The sequence below is a fragment of the Suncus etruscus genome, chromosome 9, assembly GCF_024139225.1.
Source record: "Suncus etruscus isolate mSunEtr1 chromosome 9, mSunEtr1.pri.cur, whole genome shotgun sequence".
Taxonomy (NCBI): Eukaryota; Metazoa; Chordata; class Mammalia; order Eulipotyphla; family Soricidae; genus Suncus; species Suncus etruscus.
In genome coordinates, this window is record NC_064856.1 from 105,548,817 (window position 1) to 105,567,043 (window position 18,227).

The window sequence follows — 18,227 nt, forward strand, 5'->3', positions numbered from 1 at the left end:
CGGGCCCGACCCTGCCTCCTCCGGGAGAGGCCTGGAGCTGGGGGAGGCTGGACAAGGGCCCCCGTCCTGTCCCTTTCCTTCCTCCAAGCATGGCGGCACGACCAGGAAGCACAGCGGGGAGAGAAAGAGAGAGAAGTCCATTATACTTGACTTAATGAGAGCTTGCCGTTCCAGGGTTCCAGCCCCACGAGGGGAGACCTCCCCGGGCGCACGCCTTTGCAGATCCAGAAGGGGCATCCCTGCGCCTTGCAGAAACTCGGGAAATGGAAGCTGGTCCCCGAACCCTCTTTGACGCCGACATCAGGTGCAAGAACACCCCAAAGAGAAGTGGGTGGAACCTCAGAAAGAGCGCGCGCACACGCCCCGTGGCGCGCAAGAGCGCACGGGGGGGTCTCCGGCCACGCCCGCCGCGCGCGCCCTGGACTGGGGACCCGAGCGGGGAGGCCGGAGGAGGGACACGTAGTAGCTTGGGGCGGGGAAGAGGGGGGCCGGGACCCGCCGAGGCAGCCCCGCTGGCCTTCGAAAGATCGTCCTGGGCCAATGGCAGGCGGGGCGACGCGCTCGGATTGGTGCAGACGCTCTGCTGATCACTGTGGAAACCCGGACGCGGGGAACGCGGGAGGATGCGGAGCCAGCCAGCCGCGGGGTGGGGAGTCGAGGGGGGCGTGGGGGGGGCCCTGAGCAACCCTCCCCAGAAGACTGGTTGCTGGAGGCAAAAGTCCAGATCGGGGTGGGGCTGGGAGAAAGGGGAACCGGGAGGTTGGTTGGAGCTAGGGGGCGGGGATCCTCCGGGCGTGGGGGAGCCGGCTGGGGGAAGGGGGCGTGGGGAGGGGGAGGAGGAGGAGGAGAAGAGGAGGAGGAAGAGGAGGAGGAGAAGACAAAAGCCGAAAGCGAGGAGGGGCCTGGGCCGCACACGGGCTTGCGGTGCGCTTGGCCAGGCCGCTTCTTTGCGCTGCGTTGCGCACGGGGCATTTTGGGGCAGCGGGCATGGGGAAGGGGGGCAACCAGGGCGAAGGCGAGGCGCCCATGCCCACCTACCGCTGGGAGGAGATTCAGAAGCACAACCTGCGCGCCGACAAGTGGCTGGTCATCGGCCGCAAGGTCTACAACGTCACCAAATGGTCCAGCCGGCACCCTGGAGGCCAGAGGGTCCTGGGCCATTACGCGGGGGAAGATGCCACGGTAAGGGTTCACGACAGGGTGGGAGTGGATGTGTGTGGGGGTGCTCTCCTACCACCTGCGTGAGTGGCTGAGGCCTGGGGGTGCCCAGAATCCCAGAGGTTCCCTTCTTGGCACCACTATGCACCTCCCCAAAAAACAGCCACACGGTTCTGCCAAGGAACTTGGGGTGTGCTCAGGGCAGGGAAGGTGTGCCTCATGGTCCCCCCCTTTTTTTCAATTGCTTTCTTCGGGTGCTGCAGAGCTCAGTGGACGGTGTGGGAGAGTCGGTGGCGCTGGGAACCCCGGGAGGAGACCCCACACACACACGCCGTGCGCCCTGGAAACGTGCAAGGTCCCCGCGCGCACTGGTGCGCTCTGGCGCGCACGTACTCGCCTGTGCGTTCTGGCCAGGGGCTTCCCCCCAGGGGGCGCTCAGCCTCGGGGCCAAGTCTCCGGAACATGATGGCCATGATGGCCGCCCGGGAGGACAAGTGGGGTGCGGGGGAAAGGGGGGATCTTGGACCCGCAGCCGGCTTGGACTCGTCGGGGCCCCAGGAAGGGTCATGGGGCTGGCACCGGGGTTGCCAAGGGTCCACCCCTGCAAGGATCAGCTTTCTTCTGGCTGATCAGGGTCGGGATTGGGGGGGTGATCGCTGCAACATCAAAGAAGGGGACTGGTGCCCGGCGATCATCAGATGTACCGGGATGACTGAACCGGGTCGATGTCGCCGCCCTCGGCTGGCTGGCGTGACCACAGGTCCGGCTTGGACCCGAGGTTACTCGGGGACGTTCAACTCAAAGAGCTTCTGTTCCTAAACGCTGCCAGGAATGCCCTTCCCGCCTCGCACCGCGCGGTGGTGGGGGGGTGCCACCATCCTGGGGTAGCCAGGGTCTCCCCACTCTATGGGCGAGCCAGATCTGCAGCGCTTTTGCTTCCAGGGTGTCCAAGCTGGAGTCTAGAATTCTTGCATTAAAAACAAAAAATAAAAATAAAAAAGAGGGACTGGAGAGATAAATATAGAGTGAAGGTTGTTTGTTTTTTGTTTTTTTGCACGTGGCCAACCCGAGTTTGATCCCCAGTGTCCCATATGGTCTCCAGAGCACCACCAGGAATGCGTTTCCTGAAAGTAGAGCCAGGAGTAAGCCCTGAGCACCGCCTGTTGTAGGCTAAAATTAATTAATTAATTAAAAAAAAGACACAGTGGAATCACCCAATCACCCCAACTGCACTTGGGAAAGAGGGAAAAGATCCCCCAAGAAGGAAGAGGGTGTCTGTGATACGGGATAGTGGCTGAGGGATGTCAGGGAAAGAGAGAGTGTGATAGTTAGTGCCTGGGGAAAGAAAGCAACCCTTTCCTCCCTGCTCTGGGACAGGGTCCCTAGCAAACAGTGATGCCAACCTGTAGGTTAACTGGTGGGTTCACTGGGTGATGAAGGTTCAAACATAATCAAGGTCTGGAAGAGGGTCAGGGCATGCCTTGATGTACTTTACTCATGCTCCCCACTATGATGGCAGTTACTTGTTGGGTACAGGTGTTGCGGCCCTTGGCTTTGCACCAGGAGGCCGCAGAAGGGCTTTTACAGCCTTGTTTTTTTTTGGGGGGGGGGGCGGCCTGCTGTTCCCCATGGCCATATTCATGATATAAGTACATTCTAGAAAGGTTCTTTTTTTGTTTGCTTGTTTTTTGTTTTTTGTTTTAGTCACACTCAGCAGTGCTCAGAGATTACTCCTGGCTTTGCGCCCAGAAATCACTCCTGGCAGGCTCAGGGAACCATAAGGGATGCCAGGGATCAAACCCGGGTCAGCTGTGTGCAAGGCAGACACCCTCCCCACTGTGCTATTGCTCCAGCCTCTCTAGAAAGGTTCTTACCCTCCAGTTTTTGGGCCTTCCCCAGAAAAGTTTCCTGGAAGGAAAAGTCCATTATGCTGGATGGGTGGGTCTGATCATTTCTAATATGGTAAAAATAAATGTTTGTTTGTTTTTCTTACATTGGAAAAGCATCTTTTGTGTGGTGGGGCCCTTTGGAGACTGTCAGTCTTAGGTCAGTGTGTGTGTGTGTGTGTGTGTGTGTGTGTGTGTGTAAAGGGGGGACTGCTCTGATAGGTGGGACTAAGGGACAGGGAAGCCAGAAGGAAGGAAAGGGGAGATGAGGGTTGAGTGGAGACACCTCGTATGCAGAATAAATAAATGAGAGGAACTCTATGCAGAATAAATAAATGAGAGGAACTCGGTGGGGTCCATGTTAGTCTGTGCCAGCTTTGACATAGCAGGATATGAAGAAAATCCTAATGTCCTCGGTCCTTCCTGAGGCAAAAACCTCAGGCACGGTGCTAGCTTATTTCTTACCCAGGGTCACAGATACACAGAGTCCCAGATAGTCCCTCAGTGGTAGGGCATTTGACTTGCACGCAACTGATCCAGGAGTGATTTCTGAGCACAGAGCCAGGAGTAACCCCTGAGCACTCCTGGGTGTGGCCCCAAAACAAAAAAATTTAAAAAGAAAAAAGGGGGCTGGAGAGATAGCATAAGGTGTTTGCCTTGCACATGGAGGTTCCAGGGTTTGATTCCTGGTATCCCATATGGTCCCCCAAGCCTGCCAGGAGTGTGACCCCTGAATGCAAAGCCCTGAGTGCCGCCTGGTGTGGCCCAAAAACTATGGAAAGGAAAAAGAGCATCTTTATATTTCTCCCACCACAGAGTAGGTCCCTGACATATCCCCTCATATTCCTATTCTACATCGCTGGTCTTTTTTTTTTTTTTTTTTTTTTTTTTTTTGGTTTTTGGGCCACACCCGTTTGACGCTCAGGGGTTACTCCTGGCTATGTGCTCAGAAATCACCCCTGGCTTGGGGGGACCATATGGGACGCCGGGGGATCGAACCGCGGTCCGTTCCTTGGTAGCGCTTACAAGGCAGACACCTTATCTCCAGCGCCACCTTCCCGGCCCATCGCTGGTCTTTTGCTAGTGGGTAGGACCTGTCCAAAGCGCATCTGATCCACAGAACCTCAGCCCTCCACAACTTGCCTCGCTAATACTTGGTCTGCAGAATCCTTCTCACCTGCAAACAGGGAAGTGGGTGAAGAATGCAGATGGGGTATTGCTTTCTCTCTCCACCTCTAACCCTGACACCCCACACCCACCCCTGGCCTCACTCAGCTGCTCACCAACTTCTGCACTTTTTCCTTCCTGACAGCCAGGGAGGATGGGGTTTGTTCAGCCTTTTTCTTTTTCTTTATTTTATTCTTGTTTGTTTGTTAGTTTGTTTTTGAGCCACACCTGGCAGTGCTCAGGGGTTGCTCCTGGCTCTGTGCTCAGAAATTGCTCCTGGCAGGCTTGGGGACCATATGGGATACTGAAAATCAAACCCAGGTCCGTCCTGGGTCAGCCTTGTAAAAGGCAAACACCCTACTATCTCTTTGGCCCCTTTTTTCTTTTCTTTTCCTTTTTTTTAGCATATAGTTCCTGTACCCAAGCAAGGCAAATACAAGTACTAGTCTGAGCACCCTTTATATTTGTGAAGGGGGAGATCCAGGGTGGGACAACCTTGGCTTCTCCCAGAATCTTAGCCTCAAGCTCAGGCTTCCCCCACAGGAATTTGGCATCTCCCCCTCGGAACTTAGCATATTGCCACGTGTACTCACAGGAATTTCGCACATTCCCTCAGGAACTTTCTCGCAAATTGGCCCAGTTAAGCCAAAGAGGAATAGGCCATAGCTGATTGTGCTCTGGGACCAGTCTTGGCGACTAGGCCTCAAACCCTGGTCAGCAGTGTGCAAGACAAGTGCCCTATCTGCTGCTGTACTATGGCCCTCAATGACCCTTTTTTCTTTTCTCTCTCTCTCTTTTTTTTTTTTTTTTTTGGCCAAAGGAAGATCTTGTTTGTTTGTTTATGTATTTATTTACTTGGTTTTTGGGTCACATCTGGCAGCGCTCAGGGTCTACTCCTGGCTTCACGCTCAGAAATCGCTTCTGGCAGACTCGGGAGACCATATGGGATGCTGGGATTTGAACCACTGACCTTCTGCATGCAAGGCAAATGCCTTACCTCCATGCTATCTCTTCCCCCCCCCCATCTCCATTTCTTATTTGCCTTTCAGGGGCCTAATTCGGTGCCAGCCTCTGGACAGAGCACATGTCTATAGTAGAACTGACCCAGTGTGCCCCGCAGGGGTACAGCCAGCCTCTGCTACCCCCTTTCTGTAGGGTGCTGGAGTCTGTCTGGTTCTGGGCTTATTCTCCCACTGCCTTCTAGCCTAAGGCCTGGGGCTGAATGTCCAGATGTGGGGTCTGAATCGGAGATCCCTGTGGTCAGCCAGAAATATGGGCAGTGTTTGTGCCCACCACTAATGAGGACTAATGAGGACCAGGATGTGTAGGACTGGGTTTGGGGAACCCCTTTTCTGCTTTTTTTTGCTCCAGCCCCTTCCCACACTTCATCGGGACCCAGGTCTTCTTCCTGTAAGTCAGGAATTACTACACACACTTAAAAACACACACACACACACAATTTCTCTCTCTTCTCTCTCTCTCTCTCCCTCCCTCTCTCTCTCTCTCCCTCCCTCTCTCTCTCTTTCTCTCTCTCTCTCTCTCTCTCTCTCTCTCTCTCTCTCTCTCACACACACACACACACACACACACACACACACACTGCTGACTAGAGAGAGACTGGCTCCAAATTCTAGAGAATCAAGGCCGGATTGGCCCTATCTTACCTTCCTTGCCCACTGGCTGTAACTGGGAATTTTTCAGAATTGAGTCATTCTAGGGTACCTTCTGCAAAGGGGGGTGAGTGAAGAGCCTCTATGGCCCCGTGGGGAGAGGGACACTTAGGGATCAGCTCGATTGAAGACAGCGCATTTTAGCAGGAGCCTTTGCCCCCAGCAGGAAATACCTTCGAGGTCTCCTGGTCTCTCAGCATCCTGGAGTGTGACAGGAACAGGAGGGTAGCAGCAATGTCCCGCTACTCCACCCCTGCCCTTTCTCTCCCACCTGGCTGAGTTTATGGCTCACCAGCTTCTGATGCAGAAGAAGGGGTAATTCTGGGGTGCCAGAGCATCACTCTACCTGTGAGAAGGTGACAAAGGTCTTCACTATGGGACCCTATAGGGCCTGGGTCCCCTTCTTTCATAGACACTAGTCATCAGCAGGGCCAGGAACTACATGGTCTTTCCTCTTAGTGAGAAAGATATGTTCTGGTGCCCGAGAGATAGTACAGATGGTATAGCAGGTAAGGTGCTTGCCTTGTTTGTGGCAGATCTGAGTTTGATCCCCGGCATCCTATGTGGTCCCCTGAGAACCTTCTGGAATGATGTCTGAGTGCAGAGCCAGGAGTAAACCCTGAGCATCCCTGGTGTAGCCTCCAATTCAAAAACAAAACAAAGCAAAACCAAAGAAACAGGACCACACTCCACAGAAAGTGTGGGACCCCGAAGATAGTTTTTCTGGGGGCTGAAGAGATAGCACAGCGATAGGGCATTTGTTTGACTTGCATGCAGCCAATCCAGGATGAATGGTGGTTCGATTCCCGGCTTCCCATATGGTCCCCTGAGGGCCGAAGCAGTGGTGCAAGTGGTAGGGCGATTGCCTTGCACACACTAACTTAGGATGTATTGTGGTTCGATCCCTAGCATACCATGGTTCCCTGAACCAGGAGCGATTTCTGAGCGCAAAGCCAGGAGTAACCCCCGAGCGCCACTGAGTGTGACCCAAAAACCAAAAAAAAAAAAAAAAAAAAAAGATGATAGTATTTCTGAAGCGGGGCACCCCCAGGAACCCAGGAAGTGGGGAGGCGGGTGTCTGGGAAAGGTGCCAGATGAGCCTGGAGAGTGAGAATGAGTTGATTTTTTTTTTTTCCCCCCACAATTTCTACCTCCTCCACTCCCCCTATACCCTGTTTCCATCTATTTGAACCTTTCTGAACCTACAGGACTGTGGAGGTGAGGGTGGCCTAGAAGAGCCCAGCACTTTCCTGGGCCTGTTTGCTCCCTGTGATATCTAGAGCAGACCTGTGAGGTTTCCTGAGCCACCAGTGAGGCTGAGAATCTTCTAAAACTGGCTCAGAACCCAGAGAGAGTTAGTACAGCTACAGCATTGCCTTGCATGCAGTCCACATGGGTTTGATCCCTGACACTATCTAGGGACCACCAGGAGTGACTCCTGAGCATAGAGCCAGGCCAAGAGTAAGCCCTGAGTGGCTAAAGTGATAGCATAGCTGGTAGGCCATTTGCCTTGCACACAGCTGACCTGGGTTCAATCTCCGTCATTCCATATGGTCCCCAGAGCACCACCTGGAATAATTCCTTTTTTTTTCTCTTTTGGTTTTGGGGCCATACCCAGCAGTGCTCAGGGGTTGTTACTCTTGGTTCTGCACTCAGAAACTGCTCCTGGCAGACTTGGGGAACCATATGGAATACTGCAAGTCGAACCTGGGTCTGTCCGCTGCAAGGCAAATACCCTACCACTGTGCTTTCACTCTGGCCCCAGGAATAATTTCTGAACATAGCCAGGAGTAATTCCTGAGCACTGCTGGGTGCAGCCCCCAAACCAAACCAAAACAAAACAAAAAAGAAATTCCTGAGCATCTTGGGTGAGGTCCCAGACAAAACCAAAACCAAAACCAAAATTGCTGTAAGCACTGCTGGTGTGTGACCACTACACAAAACAAATCAGCCTCTGCAAAAGGGCTCTTCTCTTGCACCCCATGTGTGCCCCTTCTCTTTCCACAAACACCCCTCAGACCTGGCCCTGTATCTTCCCTCCATAGGAGGATGAGGAGGATTAAGTTATCAGAGCTTGCAGTTTTTTTTTTTTTTTTTTGGTTTTTGGGCTACACCCGGCGGTGCTCAGGGGTGACTCCTGGCTGTTTGCTCAGAAATAGCTCCTGGCAGGCATGGGGCACCATATGGGACACCGGGATTTGAACCAACCACCTTTGGTCCTGGATCGGCTGCTTGCAAGGCAAACACCGTTGTGCTATCTCTCCGGACCGAGCTTGCAGTTTTGTAGTGGAAACTACTTTATCAAGGATACAGTTGGCTCCAGGACTGGGTGGTTTGAGGTGAAAAGTACTAATGAGAAGGGGCCCCTTTAGCCTCAGGGGTCAGCCCAGTGCTCTTCTTTCTAACAAAGGGGTCCCTGCTGTAGGCAATGGATGGAAATGCCAAAGGCAGCTGGGATGAATTCACATGGTTGGCAAAACTGGTCAGCACTGGATTGGTCGGGACCTCCTTGGTCTCCAGGGCCCCTGGAAAAGTGGTCCCCAAGTTTTTTTTTTTTTTTTCTGGTTTTTGGGCCACACCCGGTAACGCTCAGGGGTTACTCCTGGCTATGTGCTCAGAAGTTGCTCCTGGCTTGGGGGACCATATGGGATACCGGGGGATCAAACCGCGGTCCGTCCAAGGCTAACGCAGGCAAGGCAGGCACCTTACCTTTAGCGCCACCGCCCGGCCCCGGTCCCCAAGTATTTTTTCTGAAAAATCCCCTTGATCTGATTAAGACACACTTGCCCTTACTTACATCTTCTCAGGCATGAGAAAGATATTTCTAGGGAATAATTGGCCAGGGTGCCCCTGCTTTGGGCAATTAATTAATGCCAGTTCCAAAGGCAGGTCTGGAAAGCAGCAGTGCTCAGTCACCCCAAAATAAGATACTTGTTCTTTTGTTTTATGGGCCACACCTGGTGATGCTCAGGGTTTGGTTACACCTGGCTCTATTGGCAGGCTGGGTGACCGTATGGGATATCAGGGATCGAACCTGGATCAGCTGTGTGTGCAAGGCAAATGCCACCCCTGCTGTGCTATCGCTCCAGTCCCCCACCCTATAAGTCTTGAGTAAAAGCAGCAGGTGGTTACCTCGATCTTTACTCAAGACCCCATTCTGCAAAATATGGCCAGCAGGGAGGCATCACCTTTCTGTGTAGGGTGAACTCAGCGAGCTTGGGGGGAACATATGAAGGACTGAGGATACATTAAATGCTCTGTTCACTTTCCCGTCTCCCCCAAGCCCTCATTTTCTTGGAAACAGCTGACATTGGGACTAAATATTCATAAAAGGGAAGTATCTTACATGCAGCTTTCCCTTATGATCACTTCCCCACAGCAAAAAGGAGGAAAGGGTTACTTTGGCAGGAAGTAGTCCCTTTACCCACCCACCAAGGGGCACATTGGGTTTTGGCTCCACCTGGTGGTGGTCCTGGCTGTGTTCTTGGAGACCACTCGAGGCAAGGTTCAGGGGATCATTTTAAGGTGTCCGGGATCAAGCCTTGGGTTGGCTCTGGCAAGTCAAATGCTTTCCCTGCTGCTATATGATTTCACCTGCCTGGGAAGCAATTGGTGTTTTTTGTTTGATTTTGGTTTGGAGGGCATACCCAGCACTCAGGGGTTACTCTTGGCTCTGCACTCAGAAATCACTCCTAACAGGCTGGGAGGGGGCAATTGGTTTTATTTTTTTTTTATAAACTTAATTTTTGATTGATTAATTGATGCTCAGGGGCCATTCCTGGCTTTGTACTTAGAAATGACCCCTGGTAGACTGGGGGACCAATATGGAATGCCAGGAATTGAACCAGGTCCCTCTCGGGTCAACTGCATGCAAAGCAAATGCCTTACTGCTGTGCTATCTCTCCGGCCCCTGTTTTTTGTTCTAGTTTGTTTTTTGTTCTTTTGGGCCTACACCCACTGATGCTCAGGCTCAGGACTTTCATTTTGTTTTGTTTTGTTTTTTGGGTCACAGCTGCAGTGCTCAGAAATCGATCCTGGCAGGCTCGGGGGACCATATGGGATGCCGGGATTCGAACCACCGACCTTCTGCATGCAAGACAAATGCCTTACCTCCATGCTACCTCTCTGGCCCAGGCTCAGGACTTAATCCTTCTTGTGCTTAAGAGGGCCATATGGGATGTTGGCAAGTCCTCCCCATTTTACTATGGCTCCAGCTCCAAAGAGTTAGTTGTTTTTTGTATTTTTGTTGTTGTTGTTTTGTTTTGGTGCCACAGCCAGAGGTGCTCTGGGGTTACTCCTAGCTCTGCGCTAAGGAATCACTCAAGGCAGGCTTGGGGGATCAAACCCATGTCAACCGTGTGCAAGGCAAATGCCCTCTCCATTATACTATCAGTTCAGTCCCAGAAGCAGCCAGTTTCGACTTGATGTCACAGTGATCAGAGAAACAGATGAAGAACCAATGAAAGGGGTCCTTGTCTTACACTCCCCACTCCAAACCTGAAAGATAAGGGCAGTTCAGTTCCTTTTTGTTCTTCCTAGATAAGAGATGAGAGGTGTCTGCAAGGGACCAGCCTGTGAGCCATGAACAGTCCTCCCAGTCTTACCTGGGCTTTGCCTTTTTTGGGGGGGGCTTTTACACCTAGCAGTGCTCAGGGGTTACTCCTGACACAGTGCTCAGAAATCACTCCTGCAGGCTTGGGGGATTATATGGGATGCCGGGATTCCAACCACCATTCATTCTAGATTGGCTGCTTGCAAGGCAAATGCCCTACCGCTGTGCTATCTCTTCGGCCCCTGGGCTTTGCTTTCTTATAGTGGCTGCTCTGGGAACATGAGTCCACCATTCTCTATTCATGTGGTACCCTTAAAGCTCTTTCTGGACACACACACACACACACTCACACACTCTCTCTCTCTCTCTCTCTCTCCCTCCCTCCCTCCCTCTCCCTCTTCCCCCCCCCCTCTCTTGCTCTCTCCTTCTCCCTCTCCTTAGTTAAATGGGCTATTGGATGAGAATGTCCTAGAAACTTGGAAACTGGCTATTGCCAAGTTCAGGCCCTGTTTTGTTGGTAACTGGGCCCAGGAAATGAGGACACTTGGCAGTGAACTTGAGGGGTAGCAGTGAAGGCATCCATTAATTGTCAGGATTTGCCCCATTTTTCCCATCCTAAAATACTCCAACCTTAGGGGCTGGAAAGATGATATAGCAGGTAAAACACTAGCCTTGGACGCAGCCAACCCGGGTTCAATCCCAGCATCTCATAAGATCCCCCAAGCAGCACAAGAAATAATTCTTTTTTTTTTGGGGGGGGGTCACACCCAGAAGCACCCAGGGGTTACTCCTGGCTCTGCTCTCAGAAATCGCTCCTGGCAGGCTCAGGGGACCATGTGGGATGCCGGGATTTGAACCAACATCCATCTGCATGCAAGGCAAATACTCTACCGCAGTACTATCTCTCGAGCCCCAAGGAATAATTCTTGAGTGCAGAGCTAGGACTAATCCTTGGCCATCTCCAAGTATGGCCCCCCAAAAGCCAAAAGCCCCCTGCAACATTTCCAGACATTCAGCCAGAGCTCATCTGCCTGCCCTTGGCTCAGACACATGGACCTGTCTGCCACTTGGGTACTTTTTCATCTTCCTCTTGTAGTTTGTTTGTTTTTTTGTTTGTTTGTTTGTTTGTTTTTCTTCAAGGAATCATATTAAAAAATCCTGAGGCCAGAGAAATAGGACTGTGGGTAAAGTGCTTCTCTGCTTCTCTTGCAAAAGACTAAACCATTTGAGCTCACCCAGGGACACCCCCCCCCAAAAAAAAAAGAATGAACCAGATTTGGTTCCTGGCACTACATATAGTTCCCTGAGCACTGCCCTCCCCCCAAAAAAGTTTATATCGGGCCCGGAGAGATAGCACAGCGGCGTTTGCCTTGCAAGCAGCCGATCCAGGACCAAAGGTGGTTGGTTCGAATCCCGGTGTCCCATATGGTCCCCCGTGCCTGCCAGGAGCTATTTCTGAGCAGACAGCCAGGAGGAACCCCTGAGCAACGTTGGGTGTGGCCCCCCCCAAAAAAAGTTTATATCTTTTTTCCCCTCTTTATTTTTATCTTTTTAGTTTCTTCATTAAAAGGTCATATCTTAAAAAAAAAAAAAAAGGTCATATCTTTTCTTTTTAAAAAGGTCATATCTTAATGTCATTCTTCACCTGCTCCTAGCCTATAAACAGGAAATTCTTTTTGCTTGATTTTTTTTGTCTGTTTGTGAGTGCTTTTTTTTTTTTCAGCTACACCTGGTGATTCAGCTCAGGGGTTACCCCCGACAGGATTGGGGGGACCATATGGGATCCCTGGGATTGAACCTGGGGTCATCCATTTGTGAGATGAGCTCTCCCACTGTATTATCACTCAAGTCCTCGGATAGGAACTTTTTTTAAATTATCTTTATTTAAACACCTTGATTACAAATATGATTATAGTTGTATGATTACAGTCATGTAAAGAACACCCCCCTTCACCAGTGCAAGATTCCCACCACCAATTTCCCAAATCTCCCTTCTCCCCACCCCACCCACACCTGTACTCAGACAGGCTTTCTACTTCCCTCATTCATACACATTGTTAGGATAGTTCTCAATGTAGTTATTTCTCTAACTGCACTTATCACTGTGGTGAGCTTCATGTCATGAGTGAGCTGCACCTTCCAGCCCTCATCTCTTGTCTCTCAGAATTATTGCAATAAATGTCTTTCATTTTTCTTAAAACCCATAGATGAGTGAGACTATTCTGTATCTATCTCTCTCCCTCTGACTCATTTCACTCAGCATAATAGATTCCATGTACATCCATGTATAGGAAAATTTCATGACTTCATCTCTCCTGGCGGCTGCATAATGTTCCATTGTGTATATGTACCACAATTTCTATAACCACTCATCTGTTGAAGGGCATTTTGATTATTTCCAGAGTCTGGCTATTGTAAATAGCGCTGCAAAGAATATAGGTGTGAGGAAGGGATTTTTGTATTGTATTTTTGTGTTTCTTGGGTATATCCCTAGGAGTGGTATAGCTGGATCATATGGGAGCTCAATTTCCAGTTTTTGGAGGAATCTTCATATCTCTTTCCATAAAGTTTGGACTAAACGGCATTCCCACCAGCAGTGAATAAGAGTTCCTTTCTCTCCACATCCCCGCCAGCACTGCTTGTTTTCATTCTTTCTGATGTGTGCCAATCTCTGTGGCATGAGGTGGTATCTCATAGTTGTTTTGATTTGCATCTCCCTGATGATTAGTGATATGGAGAATCTTTTCATGTACCTTTTGGCCATTTGCATTTCTTCTTTTACAAAGTGTCTGTTCATTTCTTCTCCCCATTTTTTGATGGGGTTAGATTTTTTTTCTTGCAAAGTTCTGTCAGTACCTTGTATATTTTGGATATTAGTCCTTTATCTGATGGGTATTGGGTAAATAATTTCTCCCACTCAGTGGAGTGGCTCTTGTATTCTGGGCACTATTTCCTTTGAGGTGCAGAAGCTTCTCAGCTTAATATATTCCCATCTGTTTATCTCTGCTTCCACTTATTTGGAGAGTTCTGTTTCCTCCTTAAAGATGCCTTTAGTCTCAATGTCATGGAGTGTTTTATGTACGTGTTGTTCTATATACCTTATAGTTTCAGATCTGATATCAAGGTCTTTAATTCATTTGAATTTTACCTTCATACGTGGTGTTGGCTGGGGGTCTGAGTTCCCTTTTTTGCAAGTGGCTAACCAGTTGTGCCAACACCACTTGTTGAAGAGGCTTTCCTTACTCCATTTAGGATTTCTTGCTCCTTTATCAAAAACTAGGTGGTTATATGTCTGGGGAACATTCGCTGAGTACTCAAGCTTATTCCACCGATCGAGGGTTTGTCTTTATTTCAATACCATGCTGTACTTTTTTTTTTTTGAGGGGGGGATCACACCTGGCAGTGCTCAGGGGTTACTGCTCGCTCTGCACTCAGAAGTCACACCCTGCAGGCTCGGGGACCATATGGGATGCCGGGATTCAAACCAGGGTCCAGTCTGTGTTGGCTGCATGCAAGGCAAACACCTTACTACTGTGCTGTCACTCAGGACTCCAATTAGGAACTTTTTTGGTTGTTTGTTTTATTCGTTTGGGGGACCTATGGGACGCTGGGGGATCAAACCTCGGTCCATCCTAGGCAAAAACCCTACCAATTGCACCCTTGCTCCAATCTTTGAAACCTAGACTTTTATTTCCCTGCTCCTAGAAGGAGCCCAAGAGGAATGCTAGAAGCCAGTCCTGTGAAATGAAACCTTAAGTTGTTATGTCCCGGGGATAGGCAACCTGCCCAGTGTTCTGGCTTCCCGGCCTTAGTTGCATCACTGGTTCTGAGCTCCTGTTTTATAGCTTCTGGCACCACTGAGGTGAGGCAAAGGTGACACAGGTTCTAAGAGGCTGCCGAGCTTGTTTGGGAGCATCTGTGTGAGAGAGAAAAGGGCAGGCATGACTCTAAGGGGACCCTTTAATCCAGTCTGGCCTTCCCTAGGCCTTGGCGTTCTTCAGAGTAATAACAAAGAGCTTTGGTGATCAGACGAGTCAGCAATCTCCAGTTTCCAGAGTGATGAGGACAAACAGAGCACAGACATGTATTAAGAGGGGAAAGGATTTTGTCTTTTGTTTTTTAGCACAGAACTTAAAGGCGCTGAAAAATGACCCTTAGAAAATTGGCTCCTTAGAAAGAGGGTTCAGGGGCGGAGTGATAAAACAGCGGTAGGGCATTTGCACGTGGCCAACCCGAGACTGACCTGGGTTTGATCCCCAGCATCCCCCAACCCTATCAGGAGCGATTTCTGAGAGCAGAGCCAGGAGTAAGCCCTGAGCACCACTGGGTGTGATCCAAAACAAAGAAACACAAAATAAAAGGATCCAGAGAAGAGAAGCTGGAGCCACAGTACAGCAGGGAGGGCTCTTGTCTTGCATGCAATTGACTTGGGTTCCATCTTTAGCTTCCCAGATAGTTCTTTTGAGCACGATCGGGAGTGATTCGAGCATCACAGGGTATGGTCCTGGGAGGCTCCACACGCCATGATCCCACCCCAGGGGAAACTGAGTCTGGAGCAAAAGTTGGTCGTCACAGGAAATAATCCAAACCAAACTGAGGGTGAAATGGGCCCCGAGGAATGGAATTGCTTGGTCTTAACATATATGAATATGTGAATATAAAAGGTGATGACAAATTATGTGCTAAAGCAGCTGTACCCATTTATCCTCTAAGCAAGCCTCCCACTGTCCTCTTGATCCATTCTCTGATATTTTTTGTTCTTATCAGACTTCATTGTTGCCGTCCTGCTTGAGATCATCTCTGATATTTTTTGTTCTTATCAAACTTCATTGTTGCCGTCCTGCTTGAGATCATCTCGCGGTTTTCTCTGGCTTGCTCTGATTGCAAATGTGGTTTGGCTGAACTGTCATTTCAAATTCTTACAGGCCGTTCGTAAAGCCTGAGCTGTGAAATGCACATTCGAGTCTTTTACAAATGTACTGCTGAAATAGTTGAAAGTGGGGGTATGGGCCACACCTGGAGGGGTTCAGGGGTCATTCCTGGCAAGGCATAGGGAACCATTAAGAACTGGAGTCATAAAGTTGTGAGACAACTGCTTTACCTAGGGCCCGGAGAGATAGCACAGCGGCGTTTGCCTTGCAAGCAGCCGATCCAGGACCTAAGGTGGTTGGTTCGAATCCCGGTGTCCCTTATGGTTCCCCGTGCCTGCCAGGAGCTATTTCTGAGCAGACAGCCAGGAGTAACCACTGAGCACCACCGGGTGTGGCCCAAAAACGAAAACAAAAAGAAAAAGAAAAAGCAAGCAAAGAAAGAGGATCCAGACTGTCAGCTCGCTGAAATTTGCATAAGGAGTAGTTCTTGGTTTCCTGGTTCTCAATGCAATTAGGAAGGCAGATTTGCCCAAAATTCTCACGGCTTCTGGTCTGGGAAGGGCTCACGGCTTCTGGTCTGGGAAGGGGCTTTCCATCATCATGTTTTTGCTGTGTTGTACCATAAGAGTAATTACAGTTGTTACAAAAATTCAAAAAGGGTCAGAGCAATAGCCCAGTAGGTAGGGTTCTTGCCTTGCATGGTTTTTTCTTTCTTTTTTATTTTTGTGAAGTGTAGGAGGAAGATGAGAACTAGAATAAAACAGTATAGATTCAGAGGAGGAAAGAATAAAGGAAGGGGAGGAGGAGGAGACACTCCCTTAAATGGGGTTGAACCCTGGCTTCCTATATGGATTGGCTACCCAGGCATAACCAGGAGTGATCTCTGAGGACAGAGCTAGGAATAACCCTTGAGCATTTCCAGATGGGTATAGCCCCCAAACCAAAGCATAGACCCAATAACACTGGCAATCTGAGATCTAAGCTGGAATCACTCAACTTTAATGTGCCTGCCATGTGGGCCGGAGCAATAGCACAGTAGTAGGGCATTTGCCTTGCATGTAGCCAACACAAGACCCTCGTTCGATTTCCAGCATCCCATGTGGTCCCCAGAGCCTGTCAGGAGCGATTTCTGAGCGCAGAGCCAGGGGTAACCCCTGAGTGCCCCTGGGTGTGACCCCAAAAATAATATGTCTATTTTTTTTTGTATTTTTTTTTTTTTTTGGTTTTTGGGTCACACCCGGCAGTGCTCAGAAGTTACTCCTGGCGCTACGCTCAGAAATCGCCCCTGCCAGGCTCGGGGGACCATATGGGATGCCGGGATTCGAAACCCCGTCTTTCTGCATGCAAGGCAAACGTCCTTGCCTCCATGTTATCTCTCCAGCATATAATATGTCTCTTATGGTGACACACAGAGGATGGGGAATTAACAATATGGAAGCACTGTGATGGGTATTGGCACTACCTAAAACTCAGGCATCTTTGGCCAGAGTGATAGTACAGCGGGTAAGGGTTTGCTTTGCACGTGGCCCACCTGGGTTTGATCCCCAATAGCCCATATGGTTCTTCAAGCCCGCCAGGAATAATTCCTGCGTGTAGAGCCAACAGTAATACTTGAGCCTCTCCAGGTGTGACCCCTAAATTCAAACAAACAAATATCAACAATAAGTTTGTAAACCACATACTTTAATTATTTAATTTAATTAAAAAATGTAAATGACTTGTGTACCTGGAGGGGGGTGATAGATTTTGAAAAATGGGCTTAGCCACAGTGTCTAAAAGAAAGAGAAAAGAAAGATGTCTACCACAGAGACAAGGCAGGGGATGGGTGGAAGAGAAACTGGGGACATTGGGAGCAAGAAATGTGCACTGGGTAGGGTGTTTGCCTTTCATGCAGCGAACCCGGGTTCCATCGTCGACACCCCATATAGCAAGCATGCCAGGAATAATTTCTGAGTGCAGAGCCAGACTAACTAACACCTGAGCACCAACAGAAAGACAAAATGGGCTTAGGGGCCAATCTGGATTCAATCGCTGGCACCCCATATGGCGCCCTAAGCACTACTAGATGTGGCCTCCTTCAAAATCAAACATAACAAAACAATAAAAGGGGCCTGGAGAGATAGCACAGAGGAAGGGCGATTTCCTCGAAAGTGGCCAACCAAGGCTGGTTCGGATCCCAGCATCCCCTATGGTCCCCTGAGCACCGCCAGATGTGACCCAACCTCCCTCCACTCCAAATAAAGATGAGGAAAAGACAATTTCTCAGAACACCAGCCATACTTTGTGGCTGGGGCTACCCAGCCAGTGCTTAGGTATCAGGAGGTGGCAGTCTGTCCGTGGCTGGTGGAACTTCCAGGTGGTGTGGGGATGAGGATGTCATCCCAGTGGCACTTTCTCCTGCCAGCTCTGCAGCCCTGAGTGTGCAGAGAGCCAGATTGCACTGTGGGCTTTCAGATCTCCAGGCTCCAGGTCATCCCCCTGTGTGGAGGGTGGGGGAGTGTCCGTCAGGTAAGAGCCCAGTTTTGCTTGGTGCACACTGCCCTCTGGTGGGTTAGGGGATAAGGACCTGGTCCTGGGGTCTTTTCTCCCACTCATCACGGGTCCCTGCTCCCCAGGATGCCTTCCGTGCCTTCCATCCCAACCTGGACTTCGTGGGCAAGTTCATGAAACCACTGCTTATTGGGGAGCTGGCACCTGATGAACCCAGCCAGGACCGCGGCAAGAATGTGAGTCAGGGGACTGTGTGCGTGCTGGGGGGGGGGGGTCCTCATCTCCATTCCCCACATGTGAGTGGGTGGTTGGGTTTCATCCCTGTCACAGTGGCCATCTGAACCCCTTGTACTTTTGCATGTTTTTTTTTTCCTTTTTTGGTTTTGGTTTTTGGGTCATACCCAGCCACACTCGGGGGTTACTCCTGGTTCTG

General features: G+C 50.2%; 1 protein-coding gene across 1 annotated transcript in view; it reads left to right on the forward strand.

Annotated features, from left to right (window-relative positions):
• The first annotated feature begins 954 nt into the window (after positions 1–954).
• The window catches only part of FADS2 (fatty acid desaturase 2), a 30,828-nt gene continuing 13,555 nt past the window's right edge, over positions 955–18,227 (forward strand). Inside the window, exons 1-2 of the mRNA XM_049779689.1 lie at positions 955–1,182; positions 17,920–18,030. Coding sequence (XP_049635646.1) covers positions 988–1,182; positions 17,920–18,030 — 306 coding nt within the window. The 5' untranslated portion in view covers positions 955–987. The remainder of the gene's footprint in view (positions 1,183–17,919; positions 18,031–18,227) is intronic.